The sequence below is a fragment of the Rattus norvegicus genome, chromosome 2 (assembly GCF_036323735.1).
Source record: "Rattus norvegicus strain BN/NHsdMcwi chromosome 2, GRCr8, whole genome shotgun sequence".
NCBI classification, from domain to species: domain Eukaryota; kingdom Metazoa; phylum Chordata; class Mammalia; order Rodentia; family Muridae; genus Rattus; species Rattus norvegicus.
The window spans coordinates 193,573,296-193,588,996 of record NC_086020.1 but is presented as its reverse complement, the minus strand read 5'-3'; the positions used below and the strand labels follow the sequence as shown (position 1 = coordinate 193,588,996).

General features: G+C 39.9%; 1 protein-coding gene across 7 annotated transcripts in view; it reads right to left on the bottom strand.

Annotated features, from left to right (window-relative positions):
• Positions 1-401: 401 nt before the first annotated feature.
• The window catches only part of Trim33 (tripartite motif-containing 33), a 92,853-nt gene continuing 77,553 nt past the window's right edge, over positions 402-15,701 (bottom strand). For 4 of the 7 annotated variants that reach the window (XM_063282278.1, XM_063282277.1, XM_063282276.1 and 1 more), the window contains 3 exons: positions 14,583-14,735; positions 13,138-13,188; positions 7,845-13,059 (listed from right to left, as the gene is read on the bottom strand). In XM_063282278.1, the coding sequence (XP_063138348.1) occupies positions 12,847-13,059; positions 13,138-13,188; positions 14,583-14,735 (417 nt within the window). In that variant the 3' untranslated portion in view covers positions 7,845-12,846. 7 annotated transcript variants of the gene reach the window in all.

Sequence of the window (15,701 nt, the reverse complement as noted above, 5' to 3'; positions counted from 1 at the left end):
CTCTGTGTGTCTCTGTGTATCTCTGTGTATCTCTGTGTGTCTCTGTGTGTCTCTGTGTCTCTGTGTGTCTCTGTGTGTCTCTGTGTCTCTATTGTTTATTGGTTGGTTGGTTGGTTGATTGGTTGGTTTTGTTTTGCTTTTGAAACAGGGTTTCTCCATGTAGTCCTAGAACTTGCTCTGTAGACCAGACTGACCTCAAACTCAGAGATCCACCTGCCTTTGCCTCCCAAGTGCTGGGATTAAAGCCATGCACCATCACACCTAACAACCTCTTTTTCTCTTTACCCTCACATTTATATTAAAGTACCTTTATTAAATCACAACAAGAATGCCAGGCATGGATATTCATGACAGTCCAGGAACTACATAAAGAGACCATCTATAAATAAATAAGTAAATAATCAATCAATCCCAGGTCAAAAGGCAGTAAAAACTTGAGGCATGGACATCACTCTCCCCAAGGATGCAGGTCTATGTAAGTGCCATGGCTGTTCAAGTCCTCCTCCACTCATCTGAAAGACACAAGGTGATCAGTGGAACAGCCATCCAATGACAACTGTTTACCAAGGTACTCATCATCACAGCCTCTTGCAGCAGCTCCCGCCTCCCTGCCTTACATTTTTTATGGTATTTGTATGACTATTTTGCCTACATTGTGAAAGTGCACTGCTTATTTGCCCGGTTTCTACAGAACCCAGAAGAGGCTGCCCTGGAATTGTAGTTACAGTTTGGAGCTGCCATGCAGCTGCTGGGAACTGAAGCTCACTCTGTCTTCTGCAAGAGCAGTAAGCTCTCTTTACCACCGAACCATCTTCCAGTCAACAGCTGGCTCTTACCCAGAATTCCTGTGGGTTCAGACTCCTAAACCAATCCCTTATATGTCGAATTATGTCAAGGAGAACACTGCTGTTGTAACAGACTCCAGGTGCTTGTTACAGAACAGATGCTCATTTCTCTATTAAAGGAAGGTCTAGCCTAAAGGCAGACCTTGAATGAATGAATGAATGCACAGTTCTTCTAACTGAGCAAGATGGAAACCTTGCCCATGTCGGTTGATGTTATTGTGCAGGTGAAGGCAGGTATAGGATAGAACGAGGCCTGTCATTGGATGAGAAGGAAGGATGGGCGGGAGAAAAGTTTTAGAGAGAGAGAGGAGGATGGAGATAGAGGAGGAGGATGATTCGGATCCACATGGTCTAGGTAAATTTTATCTTGTCTAGGTGGGTGGTTTCTATCTTTATTAATTGGCAGTGAATTTATACTGTGGATGTATTGTGGATTGAGAATTTAACACATAAATCTGATTGTTGGGTTACAGTTTATTGAGTCTTGATTTTACCAGGTAGTTGGGAGGTTTTTTTTTTGTTTGTTTGTTTGTTTTTGGTTTTTTTTTTTTTTTTTGGTTCATTTTTTCGGAGCTGGGGACCGAACCCAGGGCCTTGCGCTTCCTAGGTACGCGCTCTACCACTGAGCTAAATCCCCAGCCCCGGGAGTTTTTACTTTAACCACCAGGGGGCAGTTGCTGGGAGTGTGGGCAGAGTCCATGGCAGGGAGCCGAGATAGGCCAGCCCATGCTGGACTTCTAGAATCATGATTTTGCCAGGTGGCTGGAACCAGAGAGTCCACGGCTGGCAGAGAGCCGCCAAGAGAGACACTAATGTGAGAGGAATTAGCCATAGTTCCAATGCCCCCTGGAGCCGGAACTAGCAAGGGAGCGAGACCACCAGGGGACATGCGGGAACCGTTCAGCCACTTTTTTAGTTTACCACAACATGCCCAAACCATAAGGAATTACAAAAAAGCAGATGTAACCCCCATGGCTGCAAGGAGGCAGCAATAAAACTGGAGGGGTTACAAGACTTATTTCAGTGAATTAGTCTGGGGTGCACAAATGGGAAGCCCATGCCAGGCTGGTCCAGCTTTTGGACTAACTACTTTTCTCTGTTAGAATTTTTGGAGGAACAAATGTCACATAATGCATTATGGTAGCACACCACCTTTAGGGGTCACACCCCTATCCCAGACCAAGCAGCTAGTAGCACCACACCCAACTCAACCACACACTGCAGCCTGTTGAGTGGCTACAGCAGTAGTAATTAATGTCCCGGGTCAGGAGAGGGGAGTGTGTGAGTCTCCCTCAGCACCACTTTGGAATGTCACTCCAATCCCAGGACGTGTTGTTAAGTTACAGTGGTGGTGGTGATGGAAACTTGTGCATGCTGGACAAGCACTCTACTAACCAAGATAAATTCCCAGATGCTTCCCTTAAATCCCTGCCCCCCCCTTTAAAGACAGAGACTCAGCTGGCATGGTGGCACACACCTTGGGGGGCAGAGGCAGATGGAGCCCTGTGAGTTTGAGGCCAACCTCGTCTATATATCATGTTCCAAGACAGCCAGGGCTACACAGAGAAACCCTGTCTTTCAAAAATAGACTTGTGTCTCATATATCCTGGGCTTGCTTTGAACACACCAGGTAGCTAAGAATGACCTTGAGCTCCTGATCCAGCCTTTAATCCCAGAACTCAGGAGGCTGAGGCTGTGGGTCTGAGGCTGTAGTGCCTCATTCTTGAGCCCAAAAGACCAACCAGGAGCTGACATTAATGCAGTCACAGTAGAATCTCTTTATTGCAAACTCAAGTTTGGGCTTACTCGCTCAGGACCTACAGGACGGTTTGGTGAAGTAGCCCCGAATTCTCATTGGGACAAGGTTTTATGGGAAATGGAAGCAAGTGAGGGTGGTGAGCTATCCTGGCAAGCATCTGATTGAATGACTATTGTAAGCCCATAGATGGGTGCTCTGAAGCAAGACTGTATATAATCAGTCTGAAAGCACATCTGACCCAATCAGACTCATCTTTGATTAACTGTTGCTAGGAAGTAGCTAGAGAGTAGCTCTGGCCAAGGACAAGCTGTGGGGTCCTTCCTGGTACTTGTGTGCAGCTTGAGTTCAGCTGCAGGTCAGGTTCTCGATATTTTTCCCTTCCTTCCTTCCTTTTTTTTTTCCTTTTAAGATGGAGGCTGGTTCTAAGACGGAGTAGGTTTGACCTCTGAAGGCCATTGTGGGAATGAAAAACCCTTGCCATACATGGAGTAGGAAAATTGGTAACATCCCAAAGCTAATCCCACGTTAGCACCTGCACTTGTGTCGAAGAACCCTGGGATGGACCCAGATGGACAGAGACCTTCTCCAAGGAGGACCGTATCTAACTCATTAACTAGCAGACAGGTGATGGACAGTAAATGTTTTCGGAATGAGATCAGAACCTGTGACTAGTTCCTGCTCTACAGGTAGCCTGCAGGTTCCCTCTGGTACATTTGCCTCTCTCAAAGGGCTTCTATTTTCCCATCTGCCCCTGGACTTGATACCTGAGAGCCTACCAAAGAACAAAACCCTGCCTGTTCCTAATCTGGGGAGCTGGCCAGACACCAAGGGAGACCTATCCTGACATAAGACCCTCTGGCCTTCCTCTCAGTAGAGAGACCGTCTACCTGAGCTGGGTTAACATGTGTGATGGAGAGACAGGGCTGATGTTGCCCTTTGACTGTTAAGAATGGAACCTTGATCTCTTACAGGACTAGCAGCTATCCTCTCAGACTGAGTGTCTCCTGTGAAGCAGAACAGTCCTCTCCTACATCCCACTGAGGGAGGGTCTGCCACTCAGAGAACACTTCCCAATTCTCATCAAAATGAATCTTGTCCAATGAAGTTACTGACTTTTCTTTTTATATTTAAAATTTTGCATTTATTGTGTGTGCCACCTTATGTGGCACTCAGAAGACAACTTGTGGGAGTCAATTTTCTCCTCCCACATTAGTCATCCCTAGGAGTGAAAGAATTGGGCTCAAAGTGTGAGAGGAAGGGCTGCAAAGTGAAGGCAACCAGCTCCCAGGAAAGACTAAGGGGCAGGGCAGATGTGAGAAGGCACAGCACAAGCACCAACAAGGTGGTTGGGGAAGCAGATGGGGTGGCAGATGGGAGCTGGAGGCTGACAGGCAGCTCAGAGAGGCAGTCCTCCTGAGAGGGAACAGGGGGTAAGGCTGTGCTCTCAGATTGTCTCCTTTCATCACAATCTTTCTAGAAGACTTGAGAGAGAGTCTGGGCCTGGAAAACCAAGGTTGCCTCTTACAATTAATGATACAATTTTAATTAGAAGTCAGTAAGTTTAGTGGACCTGGTGGCCCTGGCTCAGTGGGTAAGGTACTTATGGCCAAGCTTGATGATCTAAGTTTGATCTCTGGGACCAACATGTGGGAAAAAATCAACTCTCACAAGTTGTCCTGAGTCACACACACGCACGCACGCACGCACGCACGCGCCTGCCAAGTGTCATATGCCTTTAATCCTGGTACTTTAGAAACAGACAGGAAGATCTGTGTGTTCAGGCCAAGTCAAAGTTACATGAGAGCCTGTGTCAGACAAAACAAAAACAGCAGAGAGTAAAGCCAAATGGGCCTGCACAGTGTGTGTGCATGTGCATGTCTGTGTATGGACATTTGTTTGTATGTGTGTGTTTAGTTCACATTCATTGAAGTTTCTTTTAAAGGGTAATATAGTCTCTGCTGCAGCACTTTTTAGCCCTTGGAAATATTGCGCATCCTTCTATAGATGTCTGCTGTTGAGATATGCAGCAGTTTCCTACCCAACTGAATAGGAGGGTGTGCTGATTAGTTCTTATGTCAACTTGATGCATGCTGGAGTGATCCGAGGGGAGGGAGCCTCACTTGAGAAAATGCCTCCATAAAACCAGCAAACAGAAGCAAAAGGAGTTCAAGACTTTAACTACATAGCAAATTTGAGGCCAGCCTGGTACCTGCCATTACTCTGTCTTCATTGTTTAAACATGGAGTTTTCTTCTGCTGCTTCAAGAGTTCCTTGTCTGATGTTCTTTTTATATGACCCATCTGATTGTGGGTCTCTGTGCTTATCCCACTTGGGTTCATACAGGTACCTGGAGGAGTTTCCAGCCATTATTTCTTTGAATATTTTTTATTTCCTTTCTCTCCTCTCTGGATTAAAGTTGTCACAGAAGAATTTCTATTTAGTACTTCCTAGTGTACTTCACTGTCAGTCTGATACAAGTGTCATTTTATGTGTCAACCCCTTTTGATTGGTTTCCTTTAGTTCTGAGAGCAGTTTTTAGTTTTTTGAGACAGGGTCTAATCGTGTTGCCCAGCATGGTTTACAACCCTTGTACCCAACAGACATTCCCCTCCTCAGCCTCCCCAATAGGTAGGACCTCACCTTTACTCATGCTACTATGCACAGCTAGCTTAATTTGTTGGTTTTTGCAGTGCCTTGTAAGCAAGCATGTTTCTATGGAGGGGCATACCCGGTAATGAACCACAGTACTGGGGCTGCATTAAATGGCACTTTTCAATGCTCTTGTCATTTAATAGCTTTCCTTTGGAGCTGGTTAGTTTGTGAACCCGACACAGCTCAGGTCATCTGGGAAGAAGGAACCTCAGTTAAGAAAATGCTTTCATCAGACAGGCATGTAGATATGTTTGTGGGGTATCTTCTAGATGTTGTGGGAGGGCCCAGCCACCTCTGAGCAGGTGGCTCTGTACTGAATAAAAAAAAGGAAACTGACCAGACCAAAGCAAGCCTGTGAGCTTAAGGTGCTAAAAAAAAATTTTTTTTTAAAAATAGGGTCTCATGAACAAACTAGGTAACCAGGCTGACTTCAAACTTTTGATCCTCCTGCCTCTACCTCCGGAGTGCTGAGTTTAATGGCATGCACCACCACACCCAGTTTATGTGGTGCTAAGGATTACATCGTGCATGATAGGCAAGCACTCTACCAAATATTTTCAAGTTATACCCAGCAGAAGACCCTGCAAGTTACAAATCAACCTGCCAGGTAAGATGTGTCCACTGTGTAATGGTGGCATGACTGTTATGGGCACAACTGTCCTACTTAGCAACGCCAAGTAGATGCAGCCTAGTCATCTGAAAAGCTTTAACTGAAGAACTGCCTACACCAGTTTGTAGATAATCTTGATACAGGTGGGTCCAGCCCCAGATTGTGGTATCATCACTTCACTTGTGTATGTGCTTCTGGGCTGTGTAAAGCTACTAAGCATGAGCCTATGAGTGACCTAGCATGATTTCTGCTTCAAGATCCTGCTTGAGCTCCCGCCAGACTTTCCTCAATGATGGTCTGACATGGAGGCCAAACATTTTCTTTTCTTCCCCATGTTGCTTTTATTCAGCATGTTCCATCAAAGCCACAGAAATCAACATGAACAGTAACAAGATGCTTCCTGGATGGCTCTGGGGCCTGCTGCTTAGAAGGGAATTCATACCTGGTACTATGGAAGTGGGCAAAGGCCCAAGGTGGAGAGATCATGTCTGAGAGGGGAACCTATTACTACTACTGTTGTTTTGCTAAATGGACATACTGTCAAACTGCCTTCTAAATATTTATACCACTTTCCTTCCATCAGGTCTCTGGTACACTACCCATGACTTATGTTCTTTTTAAAAATAAAGACCAAAGGTCTTATGGATGTACCCACATTACAGTTTTATTTCCTTATTGTTAGACTCAGGCCAAATGCTACACCAACAGTGCGGTAGAGCTTTGAGAATATGTACACTTAAATGTTTTCAAAATAAATTATAAAATTCCTAAGTTTTATGGCCCTTCCAGATCATTAACATCTTTACAAATGAGTAAAAACACCCAACCCACCCACCTCAAACAGTAATGTGTTTATCACTATCTGAGGCTATGTAATATGCATAGGGGAAAATTAGAGACAAAAATCTCCGTTACATTTTCACCTTTATATTCTCTTAAGCTTCAAAACTTTATTAAGGTTGTTAGGTTGATCAACTAAGTTAGTTTTAAAAATTACCAATTTGTAAGAGCTGAGGGGGGAGGGGGAAAAAGAGCTGAGGACAGACTTAAAATGTCTAGTGTGAAAAGATCTTTTTCATCACTATAAGGGAAATGCATTTTCTTTTTCAAAATTATGTTTTTGAGACAGGGTCCCACTTCGTGGCCCAGGTTGGTCTCACTAAAAAAAATTTCCTGCCTCCACCTCTCAGGTATTGGAATTAGTGTGGAAAAAAAATATTTTTTTTTAAAGCTGGGCATGGTGGTGTACGACTTTAGTCTCAGCACTTGAGAGGCAGTGGATCTTCAAATTAAATGAGTTCCACGACAGCCAAGGATACACATAGAGAAACCCTGTCTTGGAAAATCAAAGAATAATAAGCCTTTTAGGAGCTCCTATTGTATCATCCCTGTGCTAGGATGAGCCTATATTCCCGGAGTTCACAAGCTAGACATGCTGATTCTTATTTCACACTGAGCTAAATGACTACGAAAGATTCACAGAAGCAAAGGGCAAAATTAGGGTTCAAACCAAGCCTGTATAGTGAATGCCCAAAAGACATTTTTATCTACTACATTAAGCCTATCTACAAAGGATGACAACAATGATTTCCAGTCTCCTGTTTAACTTGGTCTTTCATGACTTAAGTTCTGTACAACCTGAAGACAGAGGGACAACGTCTAGGTCTCCACCCACCTTACTCACTTTGCCAGGAAGTTAATGTTCAATCTTCACCTAATGCAGAGTTGTCTATGGCTCTAAAGATAAACCCAATTTATCTTTAACACTTGCCAAAACAAAATCACCAATATCTCTCCCCTTTGTGGAAAACACTAATCACCTGTGATCAACTTATAGGTCTCCTGTGCCAATCCTGATCACTATACTATTAACAGTCTAAAGACACATGAAGACAGGGGCTTGTATTTTATAGTAAGTGTCTGGCAAAATATAAACTTTAATGAATTGCAATTAGGTCTCAAAAAGAAAGGAAATTCATTTGAAAACTTTTGCAATTTTCTAATTTAATAGAAATAGCCAAAACAATGTGGTTTTTAAACAAGGCTTCAAACTAATCTAGTACAACTTCTACAACACATTCCAGAGCATTGTAACAAGAATTATTTACAGGCAGCTAATGTATTAAATAACCATAAAAAGAAAAACTTGCTTTTATTACACGCAGCAAAAAACACAGGAACAGAACAATTAGAAATTGTAACCTTGTTTAAAAAATTAAATATGATCATTTAGAGAATACAATACCACAGAAACAGCACTTTTTAAGAATCATTCTGAAGGGTAGTTTAACTATGTGCAAAAATAGTAGTAATGAGGGGAGACCAGTTGAAATACTGGAAGCAAGGAACTAGTAAGGCTGTGAGTTTAACCCTTGTGTGTAGATATGTCCACATAGAAAAATCAACAGGTTTCCAATTGCGCACACCTTGCACCGTAGGCTCACATCCATGTTTCACTGCTGTAAAACAGAGTAAATGCCCACATTGTTCAGAGCAGAAGCAGGCATTCTCAACATGAAATTTAGGCCACAAATGAATGGAGTATGTGACACTTAGAAAATCACCTTTGTGCCTTCATAGGAATCTCTTGACTGTAACACAGTATCGTTTTCAGTTTTAAGTAACACTTGCTAGAAAAGGGATAGCCTTGATTCTATACATTCTGTAGTTTGACAAATATGCCCAACTTATTTTTTTAAAGATAATTTTGCTTCTAGATACAATAAAAATATATAAAGGGTACTGTAAGGAAACATAAGTAACTAAGTTCAGAGTGATGCACTTTTGACCAAGGAAAACATGCATTTATCCAAGTAAAGAAGCCAGTATATCCGAGAGTAAATGCTGAAATTGGAAATGTCTATGTAAACTGTGGCATATAAATTTTTTCCTTAAAAAAGTACCTTCAGTTTTTTTACTCAAACAGCTACTTTTAAAAAAATATGCAACTTTCCCCAATTTTTTTAAAATAAAATGCCACAATATATTGTCATTACTTCCAGCATACATTTAAATTTTTTACTTTTTTTAAAAGATAGATTGGGTGATATGCATACAAACTTTCCTATAAAATCACCATCCAGCAGGATTATGACATGCTATTTACTAGGCAACAGACTCAAAGCAGCGTTATTGCTTTATCAAGGAAGTATTAACTGGGAGAAAGAAGTTAACATTGAAGTTGGGTTTATGATCCAACTTTGATACTTTAAAAATCTTAAACATCTTTCAGCAGATAATTAGCAAGGAGGCAAAATTGGCATATCCACTTGCATGTTTTGAGGTCACATGCGTGGTGTATACACTCACAAGTTGTATGTGATGGCATGTATGCCAGGGTGCATGTGTGGAGGTCTGTATGTTTGCATGTATGTGAGGGCATATGTGCTAGGGTGCAGGTCAGATGGCAACTTCCGGTGCTAGTCCTCACCTTCGACCTTTGAGAAAGGGATTCAGCACTGAATATGCCAGGTTAGCTACTCAAAGGGCTTCTGGAAACTACCTCTGCCTATCTTTCTGTAGGAGCACTGGGCTTAGATGCACACTACTGTACCCACCTGTACGTAGGTGCTGGGGATTCAAACTCAGATCTTCATGCTTGTGGCACTCATGCTTTTTACTCATGTCATCTGTCCAGCTCAAAGAAGCTATTTCAACTCAGGGAGTTAGGGTTGGTAGTCTTTTGTTTTCTTAATTTTTTAATTAAGAAAACCACTTACTGATCCAATCCAATGCTGGCTACAAGATATAGACGTTTTTGTACTTTATGTGCTGTATGCGAATGAGGCTGGGTACCAGATGTAAAAGCTAAGGAGAGGGGAGTACAGCATCTACTCCCCATCCACATTTTAGAAAAAACTGTTCAATAACAAGTGGTAAGCCACAACTTAAGGGCATAGTCGGAAGACCTGAATCTTTTAGGTTACTGACACTAACTCACTAATAATTACGTGGCAGGATACCTGCTGAGGTAATCGATAAAACTATAATTTGCACACTTTGAAGCATTATGTCTTTGGGTTAACAAAAAAAAAAAAAAAAAAAAAAAAAAAAAAAAAACTCAAACTTGTTAAAAGAATGAGAACTGACTTGTAATGACCTAAAATTCCCTCATAAGAAACAGAAGTGGAAAAAACCCGCTGATTCCAAAGGGGATCTAATGCTTTATCATAGCTCTGTGGTAATAGTTTGATGTTTGCATATAGAGCAAAGTCCATGATCAAACCAGACCCTAGAGCCCTTAACACTGGGCCTGATGTACAGTTCACTCACTCAATCAAGTAGCAGAGTCAAGTGCTGAGATATGTAAATTGATACATAAATTAAGGCCAGCAGAGCAGGCTGAGGAACGTTTAGTTTCCTGATGGAAAAAATGACCCTAAGTTCATCAAGAACTTTGAAGGATTTTAAGAGATCATCATTATGTGGACTTCTCAAAATTTAAGGTACAGATTCTAACAAAGAATACAACATGGGAATATCATACCCACATCCGGGAGTTAACAGATATTCTGTTATTTGTATTTTAAAAATATAAACAGGGAAACGAGATAATTTAAATAAGAATTGTTTTTCTACTTTGTAGACATACTTATGTTAAAGCCTAGAAAACACAATGATCAGTGTGCAAAAAAGGGCTTTATAAAAGTTAAAGTGACTATCATTTAAGAGTGTATTGTTGATAGCAATCCATTCCTCAGCAGTGGGGCACCTTTGCTAACAAAAACAGCCTACGAAACACTGGTCGGAGAGAAGCTTCTGAATTGATGGTCTTAAACAAAGGGAAACAAAACACCAAGTAATATAAGAATGCCTTTATGAAACACATTCTCTCTCAGGGCTTCAAATATTGAGAAATATTTGCTGAAAAACCTGTGTTTGTCCCACTTAACAGAGCTTATTTGTAATTTATTGCTAAAAATTTTGAAAAGGATTCATATGAGAAGCAAATATAAAACACTGAACTCAGAGGTTTCAGAAAATGAAGTCAACCCCCCATTCCCCCACTGCCAAAAATGTACCCTTAGAGATTCATCTACTTACAAATTAAAATCATGGACGCCAAAGAAAATAGGTATAAATAAAAAAAATATTTTAGAAACAAAATCTCTTCCCCTAATAAAAAATGAAATAAAATAGTAAATGGTTTGGAGCATTTAAAAAAAGAACAAAAAAAAAAAAAACAAAAAAACTGAAGCTTAATTTATAAGGGAAGAGAAGCTAATGGAAAGCAGGAGATGAGGTAAGAATGACAATCCTTTTAAGTGTAATATGGAAAGGCCTAAGTCCCACTCCTCGTTACCCATATCCCTTAAGAAAAACCCAAAGGAATCTGTGTAGTAACTTCTTTAGAGCACTTTATTTGATTCAATGCACACTAAAAATATTCACTTCTTCGACAATTACGTCAAATAGTTTTCTGAGGAGGTCTACAGTTTGAACTGCTTACGTTGAATTTTTTAAGAGGCAAATGATTTGCCACACATCTGCTGACACCTGAAATGTTTCTGATGTTGAATTCTACTTTGGTCACTTTATATTCTACTGTGTCCGTACAGAAGTAGGACTACAACTCTTAATCCAGCGGAGAGGCGCACACAGTCTAGAGCACACTTGATCTGAGCATCACAACGAAGAGGAGAAAAATAAACCAGAGCAAGTAGGTCTATCTGCTTCAGGTTCTGCTCCTGCCATCAGGTAGTAAATAACGTTAGGTTTGTTCCAATTACCATTCAAGTGGGGATTGGCTCGTCTTCAGGATTTACTTAAAGGTCTCTTCTAAGTCATTTAAAGCCCCCAGTCCATGCACGTGTCCCACTTGGTGGACAGATGAGTAATCTAACCCCACCGGGTTTATTTCAATATTTTGATATTTCAATAATAAGCTGCTTCTGAAGATTTTTTGAGACGTCTGTTCTCTATTAAAATAAGATAGAACCTCAAAATATGAATGTGAACATTAGAAATAGACAGCATATATTACAAATCCATTCTTGATAGGAACATTAGTAAGAATACACATTAGCTTAAAAAACAGGCTCAGCAAATGTTGCTGATCTGCCAGAAGTCTGAGCTCACTATTTACAAATAAGACAAAGTGAAATACAGAAAATTGTACACATTTGGTAGCTGACAGATTTCTGTTTACCAATAGTGGTCTACTGGAAACTGGTATGAAGAGAGACCGGGTTAAAGTTAGTTGTCACCTTCTCAATCTAATTTACCTATACAGAAAATTCTGAAATAAATGTTCTGTCTTTCAAGGGAATAACTGCGTGATCAGATGATTTGACCAGTAAGTGTAATTTCCAGAAGGGTTTTCTGTATGATCCACGACTGAAAGTTATCATTTTAGTACACCACTGAAGTTGACTAAATGATCAATGGTTATGTTCCTAGACCCTACATCTAAGAAGAAAATAAAACTACTGCTGAGTTCTTTAAACCAATTTAAAAACTAAGGCCCGATAGATCAAAATGAGAGAAAATACAGTGGCATGATTCAATGCATCTTTAGTGACATTCAAGTGGAATCGGATCTACTCATTTTTAACCAGAAAACAACCCATTTGTGTCTGTGGAGGAGAGGCTTTTACAGTGTCTGAGTAACTGTGTGCTCTAGCAGAGACACATCTCCCAACATGAGCCTTGCAGGCTTGCCAGACTCAGTATCCTGCACCAATTAACACACATGATCATCTACATTTCTAACAGCCAGAGAACCATCTTCATTTGTAACAAATCCCCAAACCTTTTCACTTCTAATTTTGTTCTTAAAGTAGCAAACAGAGTTCTCTCTCCTTTTCTTGACAAGAATGTTTTTTGTGTCCATTATTTCAATCTAATACTGTATGAAAGCTACCAGCTTCTGTAAGGAGGTAAAAACCACTGTACACAGGATATTCCAGTAACACTTAAATAAAAGAGTGTTTTGTTTGTTTCCTTCTTCTTAAAAACAACTGATTTAAGTCCACGTCATTTTACTTTATATGTACTGGTCTCTCGTCTGACTTTAGGCGTTTTCTACGAGGCTGTATAAAATCTTCATCAGAGTCTTCTGTTACTTCACCATCATCCTCTTCCTGCTCAAACTCTGGCAAAGGAGCGAAGGTCCTGTCTGAGTAGATCTCTGAGAGTTTATCTTCAAAGTACAATGCAACTGCTTTCCCTGCCTGAGCTACTTCTGAGTCAGCCTGCAAGCAAAAGATAGGATATTCACCTATTGATAACGCATATTCCTTCACCAAGTTTGCATGGTCTGAAAAGCTTACCTTCAAATTAATCTCTTGTGTGTCTGCATAAACTTGAACAACTTTCATCATCTAAAAAGGATACCAGAGTCAAAAAAAAAAAAGGGAAATTATAATCCTTTCTAAAGTTAAGAAACTGTATAGGATTGGTGACGAAAGTCAGCCATTCTAGGGAGAACAAATTGCTAAAACCAGATTAAGTGCTATCTAAAATTCTGCTGAACATGGAACCACTTTCTGTACAGAACTGTTAATAAAGTTACTTTGAAACCTTAATAACAGTCTCATTCCAAATTATTTAGGTCAATCAGTAGAAACTTGTCTGAAGGCATCAATCTACTCAAGAGAAAATTAGAATGCTATTTTTAAAATGGTCAAACATTCCACAAGATAATCAGAATTTTATCTTTATGGCAATATTTTAATCACAAACTAACTTTTTGTTTCCTTTGGTTTATTTTTGAGACAGGGTCTCCCTGCATAGCCCTGGCTATCCTAGAACTACTTACTTTATAGACCAGGCTAGCCTGGACTTCACAAACATTTGCCTACCTCTGCCTCCCAAGTGCTGGGATTAAAGGAGTGCACCACTATGCACTAAAACAGGCAGAATATATCTTTCTTTCAACGACAGTACACAATAGCATATTCATTTGAAAATAATCGAAAGTTTAAAGAGGACAAAAATTTGTAACTTGTAAACTTCTGAAGTAAGTCTGTATGGATGTACTGTGGCATACTGATGTCAAGGTGACCACACTTTACATCTCACAGAGAATTTGGTTTGTGTGTTACAGTGCCACCTTGATGCCTCTAGAGACTACTATGAGTAGACCTGGATTCTCATCTAATACCATTTTCTTCTCCTATAATGAAGAAAATCTATAACAATAACAAATTATTTTATTCCAAAGATAACAAAAAGCAATTTCCCTGACAGATTATGTCACATTTTTCCCTTCAGTTATAGGTAAGGCATCCTTAGCTTCTGAGAAGTGGAGTTAACCAAGACTCACTGTAGAAACCAAACCCTCACCACTACATATTAAGGCCTGCAGTTTCGTCTTAACATTCTTCCTTTACGTGGTCAGTGATGGAACTAAACACTACAGGCAACAGGCACTGTTAAGTTTCCTGTAAGTGCCCCAAATGTGGGCGTGCATGACCATATCCCACCAAGTTACTTAACTTCAGACTACTTTCCTATTCAACCACAACTCCCTTTGGAAAGGATATTCAATAAAACTCTTAGTGTCTTATATTTAAGAATATACTCCAAATTACACATAGTAATTGTTCTTTTCTAGAGCTGAGGGGGGAAAAAAAAACAAATTTTGCTTTTATACAATGAGGGGGTGGGGGCTTTGGCAGGTCAAATTAGGTGGTTCTTTCAACAAGGGGGGAAAGAACCAAGCAAAGGAAACTGAAACTAACAGCCAATACTCTATATTTGGAAGCTAACATACTTCATTAAACCTTTCACAGTTCTTGAAGATCAAACGGACATCAGCCACAAAGTCATCTGGGATTTGGTAATGCTGGGAATGTTTTTTCTGAAGCTTCTTCTTTACCGTTGATAAATCCATTGGTTTCTTTATAATTTTATAGTAGTTTGGTATCTAAAAAAATAAATCATGGCAGGTCAGAATTCTCCAAAATATCGAACTGTTTAATGTGAAAATGTACAGCATATTGATTACATTTAAGGTAGACCAAATGTACGTCAAGTTTTCTGTCCAAATATATCTTTAATATCAAATCATACTGCAGAATATGTGCTGGTTTACATGGTTTCTCAAAATTTCCAAGATCCTATCATTCATTAGCAAGTATAAAATGGGGGGGGGGGCCGCGGGGCAACTAGCAGAAGTTGCCTCCCATAAGACCAACAGTCATATCTGGTTCACTTGGTACTTGATGACTTCTAGTTTTTATTTAAAAAGTTTAAAGAAAAAAAAATTGAAAGTATATGTATGCTATGGTTAGAGCAACAGTGTGATAGAAGATACTAAAGCTTCACAAGAAATCTCAGAACACTGAAAAAAAATTATATTTTATTCTGACACCACCTTTGGCCAAAATCTTCTACTTGTGGGATATAAGTGTATATAGTACTGCTATTTTGAGACAGCCTATACAGCCTAGGCTGGCCTCAAATTGAAGATCCTCCTGCCTCAGCCTGGGACTACTAACATACACTACCATATCTGAATACTCCATAAAAAGAAAACATTAGGAAGTTATTTTCTACTGTGAAATCCATGAACTTAAAAGATGAAAAAGATTTTTGGGAATCAAATGACTAATACTTGTACAAGATAATTTTTATCTGTCAAAATATTTGTACTTTTAAAATTGATTTCTTAGCCTACTTAGCAAGTAGTCAAGTAACATTTAATTTTGTTAACATACTTACATTCAACAATAAACAGCTAACAAATAAAGTTCATATAGCATATTTTATTCTAATTCAGCAATAAAACTCCCTAGCCCTTCCTTTTAGTATTTTAAAGTCTTTATTCCAAGTCTCTACAGAATGAACAACAACAAAAACAATCACTAACGCATAAAGTTTCCTTCAATCT